Consider the following 26,024-nt stretch of genomic DNA (forward strand, 5'->3'; position numbering starts at 1 on the left):
CTGACACAGACCCTTGTCTACTTCTCTAGTGCCATCTTCCCCACTGTCCTGCCAGCATCCACTCTCCAGCCACACTCAACTCCCATATTATAATCCCTCAGCCATTGCCTTGTGTTGCTTTCCCATGGGACACCCTTATCTGGACTATTTTCTCACACTCTGGCTTCCTGCTCTCCCCTTCAGAATTTAGCTGCATCTCCATCTCTCCAGGAAGCTCTCTAACAACCCACCTACAACCACCTGCCCTTCCACATTGGGTTGGACACTCTTTCTGCTCCTGCTGCTTTCCCCTTCTCCAGGGTACTGTTTGTGGCTGTGTTGTTCTTTCTCTCCTTTTAGATTATGGACTTAACAGTAAACACACAGATAAGGAGGGCAAAGAAGAGTAGAATGTAGATCTACTAGGAAAGCAGCCTCTTAGGTGTTGTATAAAATCAGCATAGATTTAACCTTGTGGTTTCTCTGTCTATAGTCTTATACAGTAGTAACTAATGCATAACGTTGATCCCTGGGCGTAATGGATATCCAAGAAGCCTTCTGAATTGCGAAAGGAAGATAGAATTTATAATCAGTATAATTATTGTTAGCAGTTTTTAGTGTTGGGTGTTTTTAGTCAAATTATGTTTTTGTTCTGATATAATTTTATTTAAAAAAAACATTTTTAAGCTGGATGTTATTATCTCAATATAACTGTTAACATGTCACAATTTCTTTCCATATGTACCTACATGGTTATCATCGTACTCTGTATTTCACTTACATAATTAATAGTAATAAGGGTCATAATACCTGACATTTATTGAGCCCTCTCTATGACATCACTTAAGCCTCATAGAATCTCTGTTACAGAGGATGGCAAACTATGGCTCAAGGGCCAAGTGTAACCTGACACCTGTTTTTGTACAGTTCCCTAGCTAAGTGTGGTTATTGCATGGTTGAAAAAATCAAAAGGAGAGTAATGTTTTCTGTTATGTGAAAATCATAAGAAACTCAAATTTTAGTATCCATAAATAAATTTTTATTGGAGCATATCCATGCCTTTTTATGTGTATATTGCCTCTGGCTGCTTTCACACTAGAACTAAAGAGTTGAATAGTTGCTATAGAAACCATAGATCCCAGAAAGCCAGAAAATATTGCTATATGGAATTTTACAGAAATGTTTGCCAGTCCCTGCCCTATAAGATAGACGCTATCTATTATCAACTCCAGTTTATAAATGAGGAAGCAGATGCTATGAGAGGCTGAGCCTCCGAAGCCACAGAATTAGGAAGTGGCAAAATGGGCTTTTGTTTATAGTCAAGTATTCTCATTCTTTGAAAATCGGCTATCTTTGTGTAACTTGCATTAACAAAAGTCTTCTATCCATTCACCAGAACCCTCTGTTTCCCATCCCCAGCTAAGATCAGGTACTTACCGTGACATCTTTCGTGTTGGAAGCTCAGCCTTTGGCAGCCTTTGGTAGCCTTCAAACAGAATTTGAACAGATGTGCCATTCTCATGTCCCTAAAATGGAAATTGAAGCATGAGGCTACTTTCCCAGGATCATGTGACATGATATCCAGGTTTATTATCTCATCGACTAGGTCAGGCCTAAGGTTAATGATGGAAGAGTCTCTCCCTCACCTCAAACCAAAATTACAGTGGTGTCCCGTTACAAGAACTTTGAGTATGGATACCGCAGCTCTTCACTTGAACCCACTGGCGGCATCTAACACACACGTTCTTTATTTTATTCATTTATTCAGGTTCCTCGAGCCTGTCCTCTGTGAGAATTATTGTGCCTCGTTAGGCATGTAAAGGTGACGGTCCTTAGGGTTCTACTCTGGAGAAGCTGGTCTTTTAAGTAAACAATCTTGTCTATTGTTTACTTAACACCACCTGGTAATTTTTTTTCTGTAAAAAATAGAAAAGATTGTATTCATCACTTGATTTGAAATAAATTTTTATTGACCCTGAGCCCATTCCAGGCACTTGCTAAGTGAAGAACCACACAGAAATAATCCCTGCTTGCATGGTTTCGAATCTGGTAGGAAAGGCAGTGAACACATAAGTTTGAATGTAATGAATTTATTCTATGGTGTGCCATTAAAAAGGATGTTCCCTGGCCTGTTTCCTCACTGTGATAAGTTCTATTGCCAACTAAATCAAACTAAAGCCCCAGCAAGATCTGGATGAGATACAGCTTCACCAACAAAGAGAGAAGTTTAACAAAACTGAAATGTCTGTGTTCTGAGATTAAACCACAAATAATAACTAATATTATGTTGTAGATACTAGATTTTGAAACCATTTCACATACAATATCCATCTGATTCTCATAAAAACCCTGTGGGTTAAATCAGAAGGCAATTTTACTATGTCCTTTTATCTCACTGATTATCTTATTTATCTCAGGAGCAGAGTTGAGTTGAACATCCCCCTTATTTCACAGCACGTCGTCACCGTCAGTACGGACAAGAGCCCATGGGCCTGCCTGACCGACCCTCTTCTTCCCATTCTCGCTCCCACTCTCCTCCCCCGGTGGGCACCCGTGTTCATTCACGCAGCACCACATACACTGCAAGAACACACGCATACATATTTCAGTTCTGTGTTATATACATATATACTCATTTACTTATTGTGTATTATAATGTTTTGACATCTTCAAAAAACCTTTCTGAATGGGAGGAAACTGCTCCCCTCCTGGGTTTAACCAATTCTTAATGACAGCCAAGGTCTCCAGCAGGGAATATGCCTTATTCCTTTGATATGCAAACTAACCGATGCAGAGCCAGCCCTCTCCTAACTGTGCCCCCTCCACACACACCCCCCACACGAAAGGGGCAGTATTCCTCTGCCTTAATTTTCCCAGAGCCGGCCCGGCATCTAGGAACCTCTCCTATAGCTTAGACTTAGAGCTCCCAGAAATTATTCAGACGAGCCAGTCCCGAGCTGTTTCCTCTGCCCAGCGTGGCCTTTCCCTCAGAAACCCCAGTGAAGGCTCCCGCCCTGGCTCTCCCTTGCCCCTGTCCTGCATCCTGACCACCCTGGTGTTTTTCAATGTGGCCCCAGACCGCACGGCATGACCCTGGTCTCTAGGACCTGTGAGTATAATGTTCACCGGATCCTCTCCTCTGTCTCCTTTAGTGGCTGCGCCTGACTGACCATGTCATAAAAGAATATACAGCAAATACTTATCAAAGAGAAGCATTTTTGACTTACATAAATGGTGTTGTGCTGTAAATTCCATTTGTTTTCTCAGCTTCATATATCTCATTCTACACGTGTATTTTATATATTTACTCATGTAACTATGTCTATCTAGCTCTTTGCTTTTTACTGCTGCATAGTGGTCCTTAACCTCCACCCATCACATGAGTTCTTATCCTTCCCCTAGGGATGAACACCAAGGGCAGCTTTCACTCCCTGCCAAAGCTCGCGGTTCCAGGGGAACACCCCTGTCCATAATCCTTCACTGGCATCTTTGTAAAAGCTGCCCTGGGAAAGTGATCCCAGGTAGGCATTCACATTAGGGAAGATTTGAATTGGAGAAATAATCTATAGATGAAAGTGCTTAAATAATACATACGAATGCTTCTCAAACTAATCTACAAAGTCAACATATCTCAATCAAAATTTATTCGTGATTTTTGAGAAACTCAACAAACAATTTTAAAATTTATAAATAAGGAAAGAATGCTAAGTGAAATAAGCCAGTCAGAGAAGGACAAATACCATAAGATTTCACTCATATGTGAAATCTAACAAAACTGAACTAACAAGGAAGCAGAGACAGATTCATAGATAGAGAACAGATGACAGCTAGTGGGGGGTAGAGGGGAAATTAAGGGGTGAAGGGACTGAGCAAAAAGGAAAAAGGACTCATGAACATGGACAACAGTGTGGTGATTGTGGGGGAAAGTGGGGAATAAGGGGACAAAGTGGTAATGGAAAAAAATACAATGAAGATTATATAAAAAGAAAGAAAGAAAACAATTCTAAATAAGTTAACTTTCAAGAGTGAACATAGAGGAAGGATTTTCCCTATCAGCTATTAAGATATACCCACAAAGCTGTAATAACTAAAAATGATAATAAATACAGGAATATACAAATTGACCAATGGAACAAACCGAAATTTCAGAAGTAGACCCATAAGTACCCTGGCTGGGTTGCTCAGTTGGTTGGAGCATCATCCCAGACACCAAAAGGTTGCAGGTTCAATTCCCAGTCAAGGCATATATCTAGGTTGCACGTTCAATCTCAGGTCAGGGCATGTATGGGAGGCAACCAATCAGTTTCTCTCTCTCTCTCTCTCTCTTCGCTGTCTCTAAAATCAATAAACATATCCTTGGATAAGGATTTTTTTAATTTTTAAAAAAATAGATGGCATAAAAATATGGAAATATAATAGGTAAGCAATGAGGAAATGATGGACTTTTGATAGATTGTGTTGGGAGAACACCAGCTCAACATGTCAAGGAAAATTACGCTGGATTTTTACCTTACATTATTTGCACAGAAGACTCCAGATGGAAGACTGAAATGTGGAAAGCCATAAAGCTAATAGGAGAATGTCTTTGTGTTCTATGCATAAGAAACGATTTCTTAAATGAGATCCCAACATGAAAAACAAAACCCATGAAGTAGATTAGGGACAAAAACCTTGATAAATAGAGCTACGACAGATCATAGCATTTCTGTTCAACAAAGTATACAATAGACACAGTGAATAAGCTGATAAAAGATATGCTTTTTTAATCATTCACATTAACAATAAAAAAGGAAAACCATTTTAAAATAGTCAAATGAGATAAATAGCAATTTACAGAAGCAAAGCCCAAGTGGCTAACAGAACATGAAGAGATGCTTGAAAGCAGAAAATGAGAGATGCTTGACCTCGCTTCGGAATTAGGGAAATGCAGATGAAAAAAAGGTACCATTTTGCACCGAACTGAATGGCAAAATATAAGAATGAAGAATACCAAATGGTGGCAAGGCAAGTGATAATGAAAACTGATATAGCCATTCAGTCAAGAAATCCATGATGTTTAGAAAAATAGGTTTGCGCGGGTCCTCTTACCCCCATACACTGAGGAAACTGAGGCTTGGGGTGGACTTGCCAGATTATCACACTTCCAGGTGATGGAACTAATAATCCGTGCTTCTCTGACCCTAGAATTTAGAGGCATCATGAAAATATTTGTATTTGTTATGGGCTGAATTGTGTGCCCCCCCTAGTTTTCCCACCAGATCGATACATCGAAGTTCTAATTCTCAGTACTTCAGAATGTGACGTTATTTGTAAACAGAAACTTTAAAGAAATAATTGAGTTTAAATGAATTCATTAGGGTGGGTTCTAATTCAGTATGGCTGATGTCCTTATAAGAAAGGGAAATTTGGACCCAGACATGCATAGAGGGAGACAGGAGGAAGAGACACAGGAGAAGACTGCCACCTGCAAACCAAGGAGAGGAGACCGGAGCAGATCCTTCTATGATGGGTCTCACAGGGAACCAATCCAGCCAGCACCTTGGTTTCGGACTTCTAGCCTCCAGAACCGTGAGACAATGCATTTCTCTTGTCTGAGCCACCCAGTCTGCAGTGCTTTGCTATGGCAGCCTCCGCGCACTAATGCAGCATTTCTAAGGAGTGAATGCGAGAGCCGCAGCACAGTCAGGGGGCCGAATGGACCGGCTCAGGGGCCTGCTCTGCACAGACTGGCTACCGTCCGCTTCCAGCGTACCTATTAACAAACTACTGATGTTACATAACTTATTAAGCCCTCTTTGCCTCAGTTTCTTCCTCTATAAAACGAGATAAAGAGAAATAATTGCCATTTCATGGTGTGGTGAGAATTTATTAAAATAACACATGGGAACACCTAGAATGGTTCTTGGCATGTCTAAGTACAGAGCAAGTACAGTATTAACTGTTATCACAGAGAACTTTGGAATCAAACTAGGCCTGAATTTGACTCTCAGATATTCTGCTATTAAGGAGTTACTATTTAATATTCTTTGAGTCTTAATATATTATTGATAAAGTGAGAAAAACAATGACTCATCACAGATTCGTTTTGTTTATTCATTGAACACATTTTTGTTGCCTAGGTTACAGGCATTGTGTGAGATGCTAAAGATACAGTAGTGAACAAAATGGACTGCTCCTGAACTCCTTTTGTTGCTCTGGTCCAGATCACAAATAATTCACATTGCTGATTAGTGCGTGCCCCTCAGTGCTCGCCTTACTTGACCTCTCAACAACATTCGACACTGTTTCCCACTCCTTTTTCCCGGAAACACTCTCCTGGGTTCCTTCTACCTGACTGGTTTCTCCTCAGTCTTCTCTGGTCCATCCTCTTCTACCCAGTTTCTTAATGTAGAAGTGCTTTCAGGCACAGTGCCTCCTACTCCTCTCCTCTTACCCCTCAGGGATGTACTCCAGTCTAGTGACAGACACAGACATGGTGTTATGCCCCCAAATGTGTATCTTCAGCCCACCGTCTGTCATGCTTATAAAGCTAACCACATACTGAACTTTCACCTCAATACCCAGTAGACATCTCAAACTCAATATTCTCATAACTTAACTCTTTAAATTTTGTATGTGCCATGCCCAGGGATTGAACCTGCAACCTTGGCATATCAGGACAACATTCTAACCAACTGAGCTACCTGGCCAGGGCCCACAACTTAACTCTTTATCTAACTGCACTCCTTCCCATTTATCAGGAAATTCTTTGGGATCAACTTTGAAAATGTATCCAGAGCCCAACTTCTACCACTCAGTCTCAGTCAGTGGATTAATCAGCTCGAGCTGCTATTAATAAAATACATAGACTGGGTGGCTTCAACAATAGGAATTTATCTTGTCACAGTTCTGGAGGTTGGAAGTCTGGAATCAGGGTGCCAGCAGCGTCAGGTTTTGTGAGGCCCTCCTTCTGGCTTACAGATGGCCACCTTTTCACTGTGTCCTCACATGGCGGGGAGAGAACCCTGGTGTCGCTTCCTCTTTTATAAGGACCCAGTTCTGTCTGCTCAAGGCTTCACACCTGTGACCTCATTTAACCTTAACCTCTCCTTAAAGGCCCTATTTCCAATGCAGGGGTGGGGGACAGGGGGTGGGGGGGGTGGGGGGTGGGTAAGGCTTCAACATGTGGATTTTAATGAGACACCACTTAGTCCCTAGCAATTGCTGTGCTCCCTAATCTGGATTACTTTTAAAGCTTTCTAACTGATCACCCTGTTTTTTACCATGCCAACCTGCAGTCTGTTCTCAACACAACAGTTGAAGTGATCATTGTAAAATATAAAGTGAATCTTGTTATTTCTCTGCTCAGAACTCTCTACAGGCTCCTGCTTTATCAGAGTAAAAGCCAAGGTTTTACAAAGGCCCACAGCAGTCTACATGGTCTAGCTACCCGACACCTTTGTAACCTCATCTCCCGCAGCCTCCTGTTTGCCCCCTCCACTCTAGCTACTCGGGCCACTGTGCACTCCTTCAAAGCATCAGGCAGCCTCCATCTCAACGCCTGCGAGAGAGTCTCCCTCGGTGACAGACTTCCCTCAGACACCCACATGGCTCGTTTCCTCCCCTCCTCCAATTCCTTGCTCATGGAGGCCTATCTTGACCTTAACAGCACCCCCACCCCATCCACTTCCCTTAACTAAGCTCTTCTTTCCTCTGTAGCATTCATCACCTTCCATCATAGTATATAACTTACTCACTTAGTATTTTATTGTCCATCGTCTGTTTTTTCTCGCTAAGTTCCATGAAGGCAGAGATCTTAGGTTTTCTTTTCTTCACTATTGTGTCCCAGGGACTCAGAATAGTGCCTGGCACAGAGCAGCGACTCAATGAGTATTTTTTGACAGTTGAGTGAATAATTATTACATTGTCCTAATTTCTGAACAAGCAAGTTCTTTTGCTCACAAACAGGTTAGTTTCACAGGCTCAATATCTGTGTTATAATAAGTTCAGAGCGGCTAAGGGCTTTTATCTTGTAGACAGAAGATGCATTTACAGCAAACGGAAAAGTGCTTACTCACATTTTTAAAACAAGGTCTACTTTGACCTCTTTGTTGACACCTTCCATGGTGCATCTATTTAAAATAAATAAATAAAAGAACACTTTCATTTGTGTTGAAAACCTGTGGAGAGACCCCACTTCTCCGTGATGATCGCAGAGGTAGCTGTGGCGCCCACACCCTCACCCTCCACTCTCTGAGGATTGCGGGGAGGTGGAAACTACGCCTTTGGGCGTAGGAATAACATTCCTCTGGGAGTTGCAACAGAAGTTTCAACAGCTGCCCTTGACCTTAACCTTTTCTTGGACGAACATTAGCTCATCAGACTTCAGACACTCTGATTTTCTACCCTATGCTCTCAAAAGTGGTTCTGTTTTGTCAATTGCCTTTCCAGATTATCTTCAGTCACATCAGAGCTGGACGTTTCACAGGTCACACGGTTCATTTGTCCTTTAGAATCATTCCTCCTCTTAAAAATATATTTCACAAGAACACAGTATGTCATGTCGTTTTTCTCTCCTCTTTCATTTTTGAAAATATATTTTGGTTCTTTTTTACACTTTAACTTTTCTCTCACTAGTTATATGGGACTGATAATGTGAGTAAAATACCTTAAAACCACATAAAAATACAGCAAATTTACTATAGATTAAATGGCCATAAAACTAAATTACCTTACCAGGTAACTTATAACTTCTACAGATGGGAGAAGAGTAGGTATGCTTTTGCTTTTAAGCATAACATACATAAAATTATACACAGCAACTTTGAGGTGGAAAGTTCTCAGGTAAGTGCATTGGGATGCACATTTTATCTTTTTTTCAACTTCTTGTTGCTCAAGCACAAGAACTCTAATATTTCTTTGTATTACCAGTACTTCCCACTTTGCCTGCCACATTCTGGGCAAAAAATATTTGTTGAAAGAATAAAGAAAAAACAAAAACAAAGTGCAAATTTATACCCTGGAGCCTTCTCTTACTCCATGCGCTCTGAAATACCTCCACTGGGAGGCAGCACTTGACTTTAATAATGAGTTTAAGGGAAAAGTCAGGCTTAAATAATACCATTCAAAATAAGTAGTTCCAGGTATTTCACGGTAACAAATAAAAGAAAGCGATGATATTCTGACCTTCTTAATTTGCTAAGTGAATGGCTCTAAGGCTGCCTTGGCATTTAAATATTATATCTTGCTGCAGTTTCAAAATACCTAATAATGGCAGTGAAAATGTCTGGGAATGAATTCTCAATGATAATTAATATGATATTTGTGGCTGGCAAGATTTCATAAAATAAATGTTCTTATTTCTAACAGTCAAAACAAACCATGACATCTTGTATTTATTCTCTGTGGAAGGGTCAACAAGCAAATTTTTAAGATGTTTTCAGGAAAACTGAATTTCATGGAAGAATAAATATATTCCAACTCCTTAGCTATTTAATTGTTTAGTTTATGCCCCCTTTTCTGTGTAATAAGAACCAGGCTGTTGGTTTAGTTGGAATGATACATTTCCAGTCAATCAAGTACAGTACGCAAGGGTTACTTTTATTTTTGTGGACCAGTGTTAAGCAGCTATTTCTGCATCCAGGTTAGTTTCAACTCTGTCTCAGCAATAGTACATGTGATTACGAGTATTACCTGAAATTTGTGTTGGGTTACCAATTGTTACTCTTCTCTGTCGTTAGTTGATTTGTTCAGTGTTGTGACCGGTTTTCACCAGGTTTACCATTTTCCTGCATTTCATTTTTAAATTGACTTTAGTGGGAGAGGAAGGGGGACAGAGAGAGAGAGAGAGAGAGAGAGAGAGAGAGAGAGACTGATTGATTTGTTGTTCCACTTATTTATGCATTCATTAGTTGCTTCTGGCATACACCCTGACCGGAGATTGAACCCACAACCTTGGTGTATCAAGGCAACACTCTAACCAACCTAGCTACCCAGCCAGGCATTTACTTTTACCCTACCTTTCTTTCTAAAACTTTACAGCTCTCTTGTATACATGTTGCCAATTGAATTTTTTCTTCATTAATGCCAAGAAGCTGATGGCAAACAAATAGACAGCAAGAACAGGTTTCACATTGAAAAAATGCGATCAATTGCAGCACTCCCTGTGCATTGAGCTGGTGACTCTAGAAGAGTTAGTATTACAAACTAGGGAACGGCTGGCTGGTCACAGGTAACTGAAACCCATCTACTTGCAATGCTGTGACATACTCAATAAATTTATTGTGCTGTGTGTGAAGAATTGGTGATTAAAATAAGTTTTCTCTTTGAGCATCTCACATTTCCAATAGCTTCAGAAAAGCTGTTATCAGTCGAAAATATGTATGTCTTTCTAAGTCAGTATTCTGAATTTACATTAGTAATTCCCAATTTTCAAATACAGGATCTCTTCTATTTCTAAAAACGTACTGAGTTCATATTCTGGTTTAATGTTAATTGCCCAAATTGAAAGCGTTTTTAATATTTTGTCTTTTTTCAAAGAATAAATATTTTATCTGTTCACCTTACTCTTTTCTTTTCTCTCTCCCTTTTTTCAACCCATCTCTTTCTAGTGTTGGAACTATCAGGTTTCAGTTCCAAAAAATACCATAAACAGGACTTTTTAAAAAGTATAATTTTCTTATAATTTTTCCATGAAGTTGTAGTCTTGGCTTATACACGATCAGCCATCCATGGTACAGAAATTAATACATTAACCAAATATTTACCTTCTGCCTGACAAGGGACACCAGGCTTCCAGCAGAGTTCCTGAAACCTCACTCCCTGAAGCCCTATCTCCTCCACTGATTGACTCCAAGTTGTGTGTTCTATTACTTGCAGCATCCCACTTCCAAGAAACAAACTCTGTGTCAGAGTTTGAATCAGTTATAGCTAATGCTTCTTATAATAATATTTTTAAAAAACAAAAACAGTGACTTAAACAAAATAGAAATATATTTTCTCCTACATAAGAAATATGTAGGGAAGCAGTTCAAAGACCTAGACATTTATTTTTCTGCTCTGTAATCCATAATATCACCTCAAGACCCAAGATAGTTGCTGAACTCTTGCCATCATATCCATATTCCTGTCATCACAGAGGGCTCCTCTTGGTTGAATTAGTTCTTTTAAGAAAGCTCTTTCAGAACTTCCATCCAAAACTTTCACTTACATCTCATTGGCTCCCAAGCCACATGGCCCCAAAAGCACCACTAAAGTCTCAGATTTTGTCTTTAATTTAGAGAGAAATATTCCCACAAACTTGGGTTCTGTTATAAGGGAAGGGAAGGGAAGGGAAGGGAAGGGAAGGGAAGGGAAGAAGGGAAGGGAAGGGAAGGGAAGGGAAGGGAAGGGAAGGGAAGGGAAGGGAAGGGAAGGGAAGGGAAGGGAAGGGAAGGGAAGGGAAGGGAAGGGAAGGGAAGGGAAGGGAAGGGAAGGGAAGGGAGGAAGGAAAAGAATAAGCCTGAAAGCAAACGGCAGTCCCTGCCACAATTATCACTACAATTTTCTTACAAGAGTGGAATAATGGGAACAACCTAAATGGCCTGCAGAATAAACAATTAAACAAAATGAGGTATGTTCATATATTAAATACTCTCTTGGTATTTAAAATATTGATGTAGATTACTATTGATTGACATCGAAAGTTATTCATGACACATTGTAAAGTGGAAAAAAACCCCTACATCTCAGCACCTATAATGTGATCCCATATGTAATATCATGTCAGGAAAGATTTTTTAAATGTTAACACTGGTTAGATAACCACTGGGGTTGTAGTTTTTGTGTAATTTTACTTTGTTCTTTCTACTTTTTGATATGCTTTGAACATTGTACACTGACCCTACAAATGATCACCGTGGAAATACAAAACACTGCATGAAACTATCTTCAGTAAATCAAAAAGTCACCGCGAAAGTTTCTGTTTGCACAGTCTTCAGCCAGTGGGGGTTTAAGCTGTCCTTTGACACCGATTTCATACTGAAAATATTATACACTGTGTGAATATCAATTTTAAGTAACATGGAAACAGCAAAGCAATCCTGAGTACTGTTTGTAAAAATCTTTATTTGCTTTTTTGTCTTTGTCTTCTAACTCCTGCTGATTTGAATTTTGTACCAACCCCACATCTTTTTCCGTGAGTTTTTAGTATGGGGTATTCAGTAGGAAAGAAATAGGTTTTTTTTATTAATACCTTCTTCTGTCTGTGCAAGTTTTCATTGCAGTAACTAATTTTTTCAGGTAGTCATTACTCCTATTTTCATTCTGTCAGATACAATCACAGGTGAGACTTAGTCACTGAGAGGTAAATAGGATATTTGAAATAACTCTGCCTTTCCTATGTGTATGAAAGTAAGCCTTTTGCGTCATTCCCTGTGTCTCTGAAACGGGTAGAATAATGATCTTTTACTTACTTCAGAGAGTATTGTGAAGGTAAGATAAGATCATCATAGGAAATGTTTTGCAAAGTTAAAAGTAGCATTTATAATATTGGGACAGGCTGGCTTATCTTAGAATCAAGGGGCTTATGCAGCGCTGGGTGTTCTCAGCAGAAGCTGCCCTCTTTGGTATTGCCCACAACACCTGCAGCCAGTGTAACCAAACAGGTTGGTTGCTACTTCAAAGGGCAGCAAAAAATTGAGGACAGCAGGTGTTACAAGAATAAAGACTAAATCACTAATCCAGAAATCCATCGTGAAAAAGCAGCCATAATTTCTTGCATCACCTTCATGGGCTGGGTGGGTAAACCTTCATTTATTGTGTACACTCTATTGTATTAAAGGATTTTTTAAATATGTGTTATCCGTGATTGTCTTCAAATATACTTTTGCAAGAAGCTCACTAATTCCAAACAGTTGAGAACGAAGTGTTTTAAAGTCCTCGTAGAAGAAAATAAAATCCCAGAAGATTAAGGACAAATATCTCTTTCTCATTTAATTAAAGCAAAAACATAGCCTGCTTATAAAAGTGGTCACTCTGAAAACACATACACACCATTATATCTTCTCCTTTGAAATGACATCTGGCTTAACCTCCATTTTCACAGGTGGAGAGGGCTCGGGGTAGAGCATTCTGAGACTGCCATTGGTGACAGTTGGATTTCCTCTGAATTAAGTTGAATTAAGGAGTTAGTGCCTGGGGGGCCTAGGGGCTCCTCTTGAATTGGGTCTCCTGTTCAGCACCTGGATAAGCTTATATTGCCTTGGTAACCAAGCCTAAACCCTTTCTTAACATTGAAAAGGGTGATTGATGCTTATTGATTTACGATAGTTTGGGTGAATTGTGGTTTCTCTCACCAAATAGATGAGGGTCTCGTTTTTCTTTTTCCTACTAAAGGGATTTGTGAGGGACATAGAATAGGGCACTCTTTACAACCCCCTTTGTATACACAGAGTGGTTTCCCAACACTTTAAGCTTCCCCGTATATCCCCCAGTCTCTTTTGTGAGCTCTGTCCACTTTGAGGAGAACCTTTTCGTATGTGCTAGAGAGGCGATTGGCAATGGGTTTTGAAACCTGTATTTTGTTACCCTGCCCACAGGCCAACTACGGACACTTTCTTAACAATCAGATGCCCCGAGCACTGCACTGGGCTTCAAACACTATACTGAGACCTCCTTACACTTTAATGTTCCCATTTCTCAGATGGTTTAAGCAGATCACTGGGATATTTACATGGGACTTGCTTGAAATTTTTTAGAGAAAATTTTACTTTGGTAGCATTTTTGTTGAAAGCATCGCTGTGTTTTATTATTATTGCTGTAATAACTATTGGAATTTGTTTTCTTCCTTGCTTTTAGCTCTGTGAGTACCGTGTCTTACATGGATGACCCTAGCCAGCGTGATGTTACCTCTCGCCTTACAGTTCAGATGGAAAACACCTATCAGCTCGGTGTGTTACTTTATCATTTGCTTCTATCGTAAACTTCTAATTTCGTGAATGATATTTACTTAAGTTAATATCTGATAACCTGGCACTATCTTCAATGCTACTACAATCTAAGGGATCTTAATTAATTGAGTGATTTGATGCTGCTTTGATGTCTTCTATTTTTTTTATGTGTCATCACCCCAAACTTTATTGCTTTCAGAGGGTTCTCTACGCTTCGAACTCTGCAGCACCAAGGCTGCAGGTCTCCATGGGCTGGAAGCCCAGCTTTCTCCCTGGGAAACACTATGTCTCCATGGAGATAGCTTGGACAGAGAGTACCTTGGCAAGACCTGGGGACAAGCTTTCCTCAAGGAGAAATCTCAGGAATACCCCCTCACCCTCAGGGATTGAGGCTAGGAGGCCCCTCAACCCTCAACAATTCACAGTTGATTAATGCTACATGAGTCCTGATCAGCTTCCCCTACCCCAAAGAGGCTGGACTGAGCCAACGGGGAAAAATGGAGGTGGGGGATGTCTTAAAGAAATATGAAGGTTTGAAGGGGTCATACGTGTGGAGACAGGTCAAGTCTGGATCCCTTCACGCCATCTCCTGGTCTGCTTGTGCTCACACACAACCACTGACCTGCCCTCCTGGAGGCAGCCGTGAAAATGCTTTGAGGTCACCAGAGAGTGAAGTGCAGCTGGCAGGGCTCCCGTGACCAGGGTGGGGTCCGTTTGGGCTTAATGCCCGCACTGTGTCTTGGAAAGCCGGGGTGCAAGACATTGAAAGCCAAGGCTCAGGGTGAAGTAACGCCTACATCTACATTAATAATTTTCTTTTCCATCCATCATGCCTTATCCTCAGACAGTCCCTGTCAGGAAGAACTCATATCACCCACCCTTCACTTTTACAGATGAAGGAGCTGTGTGCCAGCTTGTCAGGGGCAGAGCTGGGCCTGCAGCTGGGGCTCGGTGCCTGCTGATTTGGGGAAGATTCGTGGCCAGCAGCAAAGGAGTACGTGCTTGGGGACTGAGAACTATATCACGTAAACACTCTTCTTTGTTCCTTAGCCAAAGCTGAGTTCAGCGCAGGACCTGTGTTACAACACCCTGCAAAGTGTCGTACGTTCTCCCCGGGTCGAGCATTCCTGTTTCCCTGACTCTGTCTGAAGAGTTCCTAGGTCTAAAAGGAGGAGTCCGATGGCCAGGCAAGGGGGTCAGAGGGCCCCCTATTTTCCCAAGGGGGCACACCTGTGCCTGGCCCTCTACTGGGCCTGGGGGTGGGTCTTAAGACACTTGACTCCTGATGCTGCTTTAATTTTTTCCTCTGCCAAATGGGACCGACTCCCATTGCCTACTTTTCTTTGTCAGTGTTTCCTGAACACCAAGCCACGCACTGGGAGGCACTGATGTGCACTCTATAGCTGAATTAAGCAGTTCACTGAATATTTGGGGGTTATCTTGTGGAGTTATTTTATATATACTAGAAATGAAGTATATATTTAAAATTTGAAATAAAAGAGATATGCATTATAGTTTTATCCAGCAAAACCAACCAATGCTGTTGATGGGTGGAGAGGAAAGCCATCCAGGCAGAGGCGAATGATTTCTAGTCCCCTGTCGACAGCAATGTTTATCCCTTCAACTGAGGGTTTAGATCTTTCAAAACAAAGATCTTTGCACCTGCCCCTGCACTCCCCATGGAGTTCACGGCGACTATCTTTTCCCATTCATGTTTCCTCATAGACCCACTTGTTTTCTCTAAACGTGTACCTGCCCACTATTATCTGAAGCGATACATAATTACTGCTATATAGAAATTCCACAGAGGCTTACCAATGACCAAAGGAAGACTCTATGGGCCAGAGTGGTTCCACCTGTGGCAGGTAACCTCAAGAAAATTACAGACCATCAGCACATCCCATTAGGCCTTGTAGCGAGTTTTCTACAGCAATCCCCCAGACAACATGGATTACAAGGCTCCGTAATTAGGCAGTCTACTGGTATTTCCATAGTGCTATGGCAGACAGCTAACATTCCTGCCATGCAATACACTTTCATGCTTCTTCTGGTAACCTTGCCCAGTCTGGTGGGGGAGCCATCGTTACCACGTCGGGCCCATAACATTCTGCTGGAGCTGACACTGGCCCCAGAGATGTAACAGTGACTGATTCTGGGACGGCATAGAACCCTTTGATTGGTCAAGCCAATCAAAGCCTTGATATTCAATTCAGGAAACATTGTTTCAGCTGGTGAAGACGCAGACCAGGCCCTGAAACCTGAAAGAACGTAGGCATTCTGGCAGCTTTTGCTATCTTGCCCTCACGCGAAGCCTGAGACCGAGAAAGAACTCTATCCTAGTGTCGTCATTTGAGCCCTAAATCCAGAGTACTCTCTGACTTCTGAGTTAGGCAAGCTGAGCTTGGGTGAAGTTGTCACCCACTTATAACTGAACGGTCTTAGCCATCCAGCGCCTATGATTTGGGGTTCTGCATACTGAAAGGCTGGGATCAGATTCCAATAAGATAAAGGAGTTGAAATAGAAAGCCGTGTGTTTCTTTTTCCTAAGGTATATTTTCATAACTTATAGTTCCTCAGATAAACAAACTAAATCATCTTATCAGTTCTACAAGTACTGGATGTTGGAACAAGTTAGAAAAGTGATTTTCCAAATACCTTAGAGTGTGTGTGTGTGTGTATAAAATAAAATTATACATAGTACTTTCATATTTTTTACAAAAAGTCATCTGAATTATTCTCTTTTGATTAAAGTTTTTTATGCTTGACAATACATTTTTTAAGCATTCAACTAGCCATCTTATTAAAATCAAAAACATATTTCAACTTCTACTTACCTCTGGGTTTATTTTGCATCTGAAAGCTACTCTATGGGCCTTTGGTAAAGATTTTCTCATATACGCAAAATGCCATACTGACCAGAATAGTGTGGGGTGGGAGGGCCAATCATCAATCACCAGCATTATAGTGTGTATTTTTTTTGCATTCCATCCAATATTTGTATCATCTAAACATATCTTAAATATTTAGCATATTTCACCTCCCTTTATCTGAGTAATTATAGCCACCAAGAATGAATGTAAATGTATTCAGCCATGCACTGTGAAAAAGAGACATTTATTGAAAAACATACAAGATATAAGAAACATTGTACATAGGACAATGACGCCTCAGTCCCCTTCAAAGTAGTCACGTTGGGACCTCACACAGTTCTCCTGGTTGCCATCAGCTGCCCTATTGTATTTTCCTGAATCTCATCGTTGCTCTGAAATCTCTTCCCTTTCAAAGGTGATTTTAGTTTAGGGAAAAGCTAGATGTTCCAGGGTGTCAAATCTGGGCTGTAAGGGGGCCTGAGTCACCTGAGTGATTTGCTGTTTTGCCAAAAACTCTACAGGAACAGGTGCATTGTGGTGATGAAGCTGCCAATCACCAGTTGCCTATAGCTGCAGCCTTCTGAATCATCCAAATATTTTCCATGGAGGAATATTCAAGCTTAATGCAAAATTTGATGGAGATTCGTTGCTCTACTTGCTTAGTCATTTTTAATGTGATGGCCACACAATACACATGCTCACTCAATGGCACCTACCACCTCCACTGACTAGTACAGTGAAGTCGTCATTGTTCACACATGTGTATTCCAGTCCATTCTCCTTGGCTGCCAGGTTACCTCGATGTTGTGCAAACCATTCTCATTATATTAACAATGGCTGGACTTTTTCTGGACAGACCTCAAATATCTAATGAGTGGTTTTTGTGTATGTGGCAGGCACTGTTCTAAGCACTTTAAATAGTTCACCTCACTTAATCTAACAAAAAATAATGTGGTAATTCTTATTACTTCAATTTGAAGAAGCTGAACCACACGCTATATTAAAGAACCAAATTTTTAACTATTCTCTCTTAAATATATTTTTATGGAGAAGTTTCTCTTTCTTTCTTTCTTTTTTATTCATCTGACCTTCAGATCCTTAACTTTTGATTTCTAAAACAATTTTTTCCTCCTAAAGAAAAAAAATTGTTCAGAAAAAAGAAAAGAAAAAAAGCTTTGACATTCACATCAGTTGACTCTGAAAGTAGCTTCAGGAGCTTATTTGGGAAGTCAAAAGCTGAACACTGACTCTTTTTCTCTCCTTGCATCTCAGCATCCCTCCTGAGCAAGGCAATGCTGATTCTGGCTGTATAGAGGAAAGTCACAAAGAAGTGAGAAAAGTTCATTTCTGTACTTCAAAATATTTTCAGAATAGAATCTGGTTAATGAGGTTTTAAAAAACTAAGCAAAGTGCAAAAAGGACATTGGTACAGCTGAACAACGGGAGCTACTGGAAACAGGGACTCGAGTGCCACCAGGATTCTATCTTCCCAGCACCAAGCTGCATGTGAGCACATCCTCTCACCTGGTCTGAGTCCTTCCTACCCTTAGAAACATGGCCTCCAGCATTGCTAAGGGCCACGTCATAACTTTGCCACACAAAGAGCCTGACATTTTCTTTCACCCTAGTTCCAGTTTGAAATAAAAATTCCAAGAAAGGACTAATTGGCCTGGCCTGGGGCAAGTGCCACCTCTGGGCCAATCAAACGTGTTGTTAATGTAGCAAGAGGGCCAGTTCTTGGAAAGGGAAATGCTGTTCCCAGATGACAGGGAGGTATACTAGGCAGACAAACAACTTCACTGAAGGAATTTACCACTTTCAAAGGGAACAATGCCTGTTGTTCCGGTAACGCATGACTAGATCATGTTTCATGTGAGTGATGTAGGTCACATAATAGATGTGGAGTATGAGTACTTGTTGGGAGGGAATGAAAAAGAGAGAAGTAATTTAGTCCAAGCTATAATATTTTAAAATTTCTTAAATAGAAAGGGGAAAAATCACCCCCAAAGTTAGCCTCACTTCACTAGAATCTTTCAGTAGAAGTCTAAAAGATCCACAGAAAGCAACACCGAGGCTGACAGGGACTGGAGTTCTCCCTCTGACCCCATGAGGCAGGAGTAATCGGGCCCAACCTGTCACAGGCAGATAACTGCTTATGTCTGTCCTGTAGAACAGAGATTCCTGCTGACTAAGTATTGGGATTAGTCATCTCACTCATTATATAAGGTATCTCTGTTTTACATGTCCAGATCCACTCCCTACACTAGCATAAATTTAATTGAACAATTTCTGTAGAATCATCAAAATTAAAATACTACTCATTGAACCTCAGGAGGCTGACTTAACTCAACTACAAGCATGGGCTGTAACCCTCTGGTTAAGTTCAGCCAATGGGAATCTTCAGTAGGAAGTCACAGTGTGGAAGGAGTGTGAGCTAGGTATTTATTCCCCACCCTGCCTGTGGGTTCATCTCAGGCTGTTTTCATCCATCAAGAGAAGGACATAAACTGCTCTCAAGGGAGTCTACTTCACATGTGTCTTCTAGGATCTAGGAAGAGTTCCTTCATCAGATCCCTGGAGCCTGGGGTAGGGTGAGGGTAACACCCTCACTTTCACTAACCAAGAGGTTGTTTCCTTTGTGATTTCCTGCATCCTGCTCAGGCTTCTCTAAGTAGTCTCTTTATTATTAAATCCTTCTGGAATTGCCTTGAGTGTGTCCTGTGTTCCCTCAGGCCCTGACTGACACAGTAGTTAAAAATAAACACTTTACAGATTCTGAGGACTACTGAAATAGAATTAAATATAATTCTTGATCTCATTCCTTTATCGGTATCAATTCAGCAAATAACGATTGAATCTCTGTGCTCCAGGCCCTGGGCACGTGTGTTGTAGAGTGACAGAAAGGTGATGAGGTTGGTATTCTCAGGAGGCACAGGTAAGATTCCTGGAGTGCAGGATAAAGAAGATCCATCTGAAGCTTCTCTTCTGAATGTCGACTAAATGGGGTTAAGAATATGAGCTCTTGAGTCAGATAAATCTGAAAGTCCATCCCAGCTCTGCCACTGTGTGATTCTGGGCAAGTTACAGAATGCATTTCGACCTGTTTTCCCACCTGTGAAATGGAGATAACAGAGTCCCCCCCAGATATTTATTGGAAGATTATATAAAGTAATAAATATGAAATTCTTACAGTGCCTAACATGTAGAAAAGTCTCAATAAAGGTGGCCATGATCTATACCATGATTGTTATCTATGAGTGTTTAATTCTATTTTATTTCAGAAATCATGTATTAAACACTTCTTGTGTCTTTCACATTGTATTAGACTCTGAAGAGGATAAAATCTGACCCAGTTTATCGTGTCACTGGGAAGACAGGCAGGTATGCCTTCTCTGTTAGGCAGATTAGGAGCGAGGATGACAGTGGGATCCTAGTGCACTGGGAGTCCAGAGAAAGAGGAGTGATTTTTATCTGAAGAGAGAAGGCAGGCTACCTGGAGAAGGCTTTCGAGCTGGCCTTGAAACAATGGCTATTTCTCAGACAAACAAGATGGGAAATAGTGTTCCATTTAAAAAGAAGAGCAAGTGCAAATGTACAAGCATCCTTTAGAAGACAGGTGAAGTCCGTGAGACGAAGCAGGCTCCGTGGGAAGAGCTGTGATGGTGGGAGAAGAGGCTATAGGTTGGGTGGGAGCTGAACGTTAGGCCTTGCTAAGGGAGATATCGCAGTAAGAGCTGCGGTTAGAGCAATCCGTCCAGTTGCAACGTGGTAGATAGACTGAAGGGGGAGAAAGGTTTTGAGACTTGGAAGTCAGTTGGTAACAGTGGAAACCAGGAGGGGGGATACTTGCCAACGTCAACCCTCGGTGGCTGAGCACACTCTTTAGGTAGCCTGGTAAATGGATGAGCGCACTGTCCTGTCCTCTGCCAGAGAACTGACTGGAAACATGATTACAACTACTTTTTTCCTCAAATGAAGGCCACACAGAGGATTCACTGTCTCTCCGTGTTTCTGTACTCTTGATTAGCCAATGAGGTGGGTGGGTAGAGTATGAAATGACTTCTTAGAAAGAAATTCTGTCTGTATTTTCAGGGCCTACCAAACATTTTCCTGTGGCTATTGTCAATCATATTCTGAAAGATGTGTTAACTAACTATCTGCAAGAAGAACAATATGAACCAGAGCTCTGTAGACAGATGACTAAAACGATTTCTGAGGTAATGTGTGATTTTGCCTCAAGTGTTAACTGTAACTAGAATATTTGCTGAAAAGCACAACCCCTTACTTTTTGAAGGAGGCAATTAATTTGCAGTAGCAGAAAAAATTGCTTATATATATTTTATTTTATTAAATATTTATTAGGTCATATTCTATGTGTGTAAAAGCCTTTGTCTAAAACAATCATTATGTACATCATTTACATGCATTTTGTGTTAAAAATGTATAAAACTGCCCATTTATTTTTTAAAAATCATTATAAAAGATAAAATATTTTAATGATCATTTCTCTCCCCCGAGGCAGCTTCAATGGCCATCAACCACAGACATTTAAATACATTTCCATTTTTATCAGCTAAGGTGCTGGTACTCTGTCAGGTTTTCTCTACTTGCTTTTTTCTAACCAAGTCTTTAATAAACATTTATGATTAGTCATATTGCAGGAGTCTCCAGATATACGGTCTGTTAATTAGACACGAACAGGATGGTACAACTCTAATGCCAACATTTCTTGAAGGGAAACCATCTTAACAAGATTTTCAAAAAATGTAATAAATCTGTTCAATTCTGTTTTCTGGATTACAGTTTTTTTCATGTGCCTTAGAAAATGTAGATTTATTGCTGGTGCTATTACTTTCTCCGTAAGTGTCCTATCTCATGAAGACGAGTACTTGAAGCGAATCACAGTTACAGCTCTGCAACAGTTATTGAAAGTATCTGCAGTGGATTATGCCATTTTCTTAAATCAAATCCACTATATTTGTGATAAAGATTAATATTCTTTCAATGTAGCTATAGTAAGTGAGAGCCTTTTTTTTCCTTTTAAATTCTAGGTTATTAAAGCGCAGGTCAAGGACTTGACCATCCCACGCTATAAGCTGATAGTGATTGTTTACATCGGACAACTGAGTGGCCAGAGCATCCTTATTGGGAGCAGGTGCCTCTGGAATCCTAAAAGTGACAACTTCGCATCGTATGTGTTCAGAAATTCTTCACTGTTTGCTCTTGCAAATGTCTATGCAGTTTACTTTGAGTGACTGAAAATAAGAAATCTAGTAACTGTTTTAAATCAAGAAATAGGCTATATCTAAGGGCACAAAAGTTTTACTGACTACAAGTTTTAAAAAGAAACACTACTACTTCAAACAACTAGAAGATTTGGGATTTTTTAAATGCTTTTGTAAAGTTTGGGGGAGGGGAGGGTGGCTCAAGAAAGAATTTTGTTTACCTCAAGAAGGAACTAAGTTTTTGTTCTGTTGGATTTTTTCCATAGACATAGATTCTTATTAAATATTACTTTCGGCACTAACTATTTTAATTACTCTTCCATTAAAGAATTAGAATTTCCTGCATTTTTTAATGAGAAGTTTTGTGTTTTTTTAATGTGGCTGTGTACTCTGACCAATAAATGGCAGTAGAATATTCAACATGGTATACACAGATGATAAATGTTAATATGTCTCAGTGCTGCGTATAAAAGAACACTGGCTTTCATTTTCTGCTTAATAAATTGAGTGGCATTCATTAGCTGCAATTACTGTTACATGGACCCGACAGTTGAAGCTGCTGAGGTAGAATTAATGATTTCACAACAATTATCGTGGTCCCATGGGGCTGCCAGCTAAAACTAGAAGCTCTTCTGGATTGCCTGCACTTGACAAAAGTGTGGGAGAACTGAGTGCCGGCTCTTCAATAATGGAAACTATAAAGTGAACAAAACCTTTTTAGGGCACTGAATAATCATTGTGCTATTAAATATACATGATGCTTAATAGTAAGTGTATTTGTAACACATAAAATCATGTATTCAAATGAGACACCGGTTTTGCATATACACTGCCTGATGTGTCTTTGAATAGGTTTTCCTAGGCTAACAAACTTTTACGCAAAATACATAGCTGGCTGCTTAACAAATAAAACGTGTATTTACTATTTTGTTCTTATGAACTTAGTACTAAGTGACCCGGTGTGGTTTTGGATGGACGGCACTAAAATTTACAGGGCTGAGATAGCTCATTAATTCTGATGGTTAATGTAGCTTGGGCCACGGATCACTTATTTTTATGGAGATTTCCGCCATTTGTGTGCACGTAAAATTCCGTGGCATTGTTTTTGGATGGTAAGTGGGCTGCTAGAGGACATTGTTAAAGGTCAAAGACAAATTGTACACATATGGAGAAAATTAGCAACGCTATAGTTCTAAGAGACAAATGACGTGTAAGTCATATCAAAACGAATTTAACAAGTGGGAAAACAGGCAGCACTTTATTGTTTTAAAATGTATTGATGTCTTATTTTTCCCCAAAATGGCACATAGTAAAACCACATATACTGTCTAAACCCCTGTCCTTCTGTTTGCTCTGGCTTTTAAGGTAGCTTTTCAAAATGAATTAGTCAATTTTTGTTATTTTTTTCTGTTAGTGCCTTAGTGGGACTATGTCTGTGTAATAATTTATCAAAACCAATACTTGTCAGTCTCTGTAGGCCAGTTTGGAACCTGGATTGTGTCATAAACACAGTAAGTAAATGAGCTTCGTAGCTTCATCGCACAACTGCAAACACCTCCTCTCTTGGAACAATAACAGGGGAAATCATAGAACAACTTGGCCTGACTAAATAAGAATGAAGAAAATTCTTTAGTATGTAGAGACTCTTTATAAAAATGGGCTTTTTTGGAGTTCTAAATTTTTATCCATGATATTTTCCTATCATCTGTCCCAGGCTGTGTTAGGAATCAAACCGTAAAACGAGATGGTTGTTAAAAAGCAAAAAGGAAGCAGTTTCCCAGTGCACTGCCATGTGCTGTATGCGATTCAGATAGTCAGTGATGAGTAAGAACATATAGTTAAAGCTCACTAGTCGGGACTAACTTGGAAGAAAACTAGTTATCACAAAAAACCCTGTGGTAGGAAATATGATGGATGTGTTAGCTAATGCCATAGTGGTAGGCACATTGCAATATAAAAATGTATCAGATCAACACATGATACACCTTAAAATTACATAATGTTAATTATATATCACTTTTTTAAATTAAACTTTTAAAAAATGAAATGACACTGTAAATTTGAGGGAATAGTTTTCCTTTGAAACTTCCTGAATTTCCCTTGTACTTTTCTCTCTCAACAGGTGTTCGTAAAGTGCTGTCCTTCTTCCCAGACCGGCCACACCCATCTCTACCTTCACTCCTGCCTTTTTTCCCTTCCACTTACAGCAACTTTCTGCACTTTCAGCATTAAACCCGGGTATCACCTTTTCTCAAAATCCTTCTCCATCCATTCCTTCCTCCAGTTCTCTCTTCTTTCATCACTTTCACAGGTGAGCTCCTAATTGTTCCCTAGCTAATTTTTAAATAATAGTTTTTTCCCCTTACTAGACTGAAAACATTGTGAATACATGGACCACACACCCTGACAGCACCTCATAATAAAATTTAATACATCTTAACTTTCCAAGTAAGAAGCACGTGCAACAACTGAGCTATACTACCTGCCTACCAGCTCCAAACATTCTAGTGACACACAGTCTAACCCTGGAGGGACCAGGGTCCTGCAGGGATGATAAGGACACAAGTGGCCAGAGCCCAGGCTAGAATATGTTTTTACAAGAAAATTCCAGAATATCTTTATCCAAATAAGGGAATCAAGGGAAGATTCATGAGGGAGATAGTACTTGTCTAGACTATGAAGGCGATAAGTAGAATTTCAGGAGACAGAGGAGGTCAGAGTACAGGAAGAAGTCTAGACTGGGTGGAAAACAGTGTTTATAAAGATAAGTGGTGAGACTGCAAGGGTTCATGGTGGATGACCTGAATGTCTGGGTTAGAAAATGCCATGGGTAGTCATCGAAGGCTGTCCATTCATTTCCATTCAGCTAGTAGGATACATGAAGTGACTCCTTAAAATAAATCTGGCAGTAGAGAACCGAAAGACCACTCAGGAGAGGTGAGAGGTAATGAGAGGCTGAACTAAGAGGAGACACGGAAATGAAAAATAGAAGCCAGTTGTATGGGACATTGTAGGGACCGAGTCTTCATGATCCGTCACAGGGGAAAGAGAAGTCAGGTGACTTTAAGGGAACAGGTCAAGGCTGTTGAAAGTTTTGAGCCCTGGATGTTTGCAGTCTCAGTTCTGTATCCTGCTATCCCAGTCACTAGGTAAGTGAACTTAAATAAATTACTAACCTCACTGAGCCACAGCTTCTGTACCTTGAAGTAGTGATAATGCTGATACCTACGTCCTAGGGTTTTGGAGTCAGGCTGGGGATGGTGGGGCGGCTGCTGTCTGGGCCAGCCCCATGAGACAGAACGCTTACTCAAAGGGATGGCTAGGAGGGGCATGTGGGGCACTGCCTCTGCTTGCTAAAAACAAGGGAAAATACATGTTTGTTAAGCTCTTAACAGCACAGTGCCTGATAGGAAGCCGTCCGTCGACAGTAGCTCCTATGATTGCAGTTGAAAGTTTGAGTGTGGGCAACTAGATCAATGGTCTTGTTTGCAAAAACAAGGAAGTCGGCAGGGAGAGTTTGAGGATTGAGATACTAAGTTTGACTTTGTACTTATTGAATTTAAGCTGATAATGGGACATTCACACAGAGATATTCTCAGGCAGCTGAAAAAGTGGAAGTGGAGCTGAGCTACAGCATCAAGGTGAGAGATTTAGACTTGGCAGTCATCCAGATTGAGACCTACACCTTCCTCCTGCTTTATAAAATATTCATTAGCAGCAGCTTCAGCCGCATAGTCAGTACTAAGAGCAAATTACAGAAAATTCAGCTAACCCTGGGAATGTCAACAGGAAACCCTCCCCCAAAATCAATAGGAAAAATTTCCCTCCAAACAAATTAAATGATGCTTTCATTTTGATCTTCACTCTAAAAAATTTCTGTATGACCCGTTTCTGTTATCAGACATCATAGGAAATGTAAAGATTCTCTCTCAAAACTATATTAGCATCTTGAATGGAAATATCAATGCTGTTTGTTGTCTGTTGTGATTGTTAATAGAACAACTTTAAAGAAAGCTTTCTAGGAGGTACTTACAATAGAGTCC

At 40.3% G+C, this 26,024-nt stretch overlaps 1 protein-coding gene across 5 annotated transcripts in view; it reads left to right on the forward strand.

Annotated features, from left to right (window-relative positions):
* The window catches only part of DYNLT5 (dynein light chain Tctex-type family member 5), a 33,636-nt gene that overhangs the window by 4,854 nt on the left and 2,758 nt on the right, over positions 1 to 26,024 (forward strand). For 2 of the 5 annotated variants that reach the window (XM_045199554.3, XM_045199555.3), the window contains exons 3-5: positions 13,795 to 13,886; positions 20,849 to 20,973; positions 21,808 to 22,448. In XM_045199554.3, coding sequence (XP_045055489.1) covers positions 13,795 to 13,886; positions 20,849 to 20,973; positions 21,808 to 22,011 — 421 coding nt within the window. In that variant the 3' untranslated portion in view covers positions 22,012 to 22,448. Of the gene's footprint in view, positions 1 to 13,794; positions 13,887 to 20,848; positions 20,974 to 21,807; positions 22,449 to 24,103; positions 24,320 to 26,024 lie in introns of those variants that run through there. The other 3 variants (XR_006656199.3, XM_045199556.3, XM_024565361.4) reach the window with 3 other exon arrangements.

The sequence above is a fragment of the Desmodus rotundus genome, chromosome 3 (assembly GCF_022682495.2).
Source record: "Desmodus rotundus isolate HL8 chromosome 3, HLdesRot8A.1, whole genome shotgun sequence".
NCBI classification, from domain to species: domain Eukaryota; kingdom Metazoa; phylum Chordata; class Mammalia; order Chiroptera; family Phyllostomidae; genus Desmodus; species Desmodus rotundus.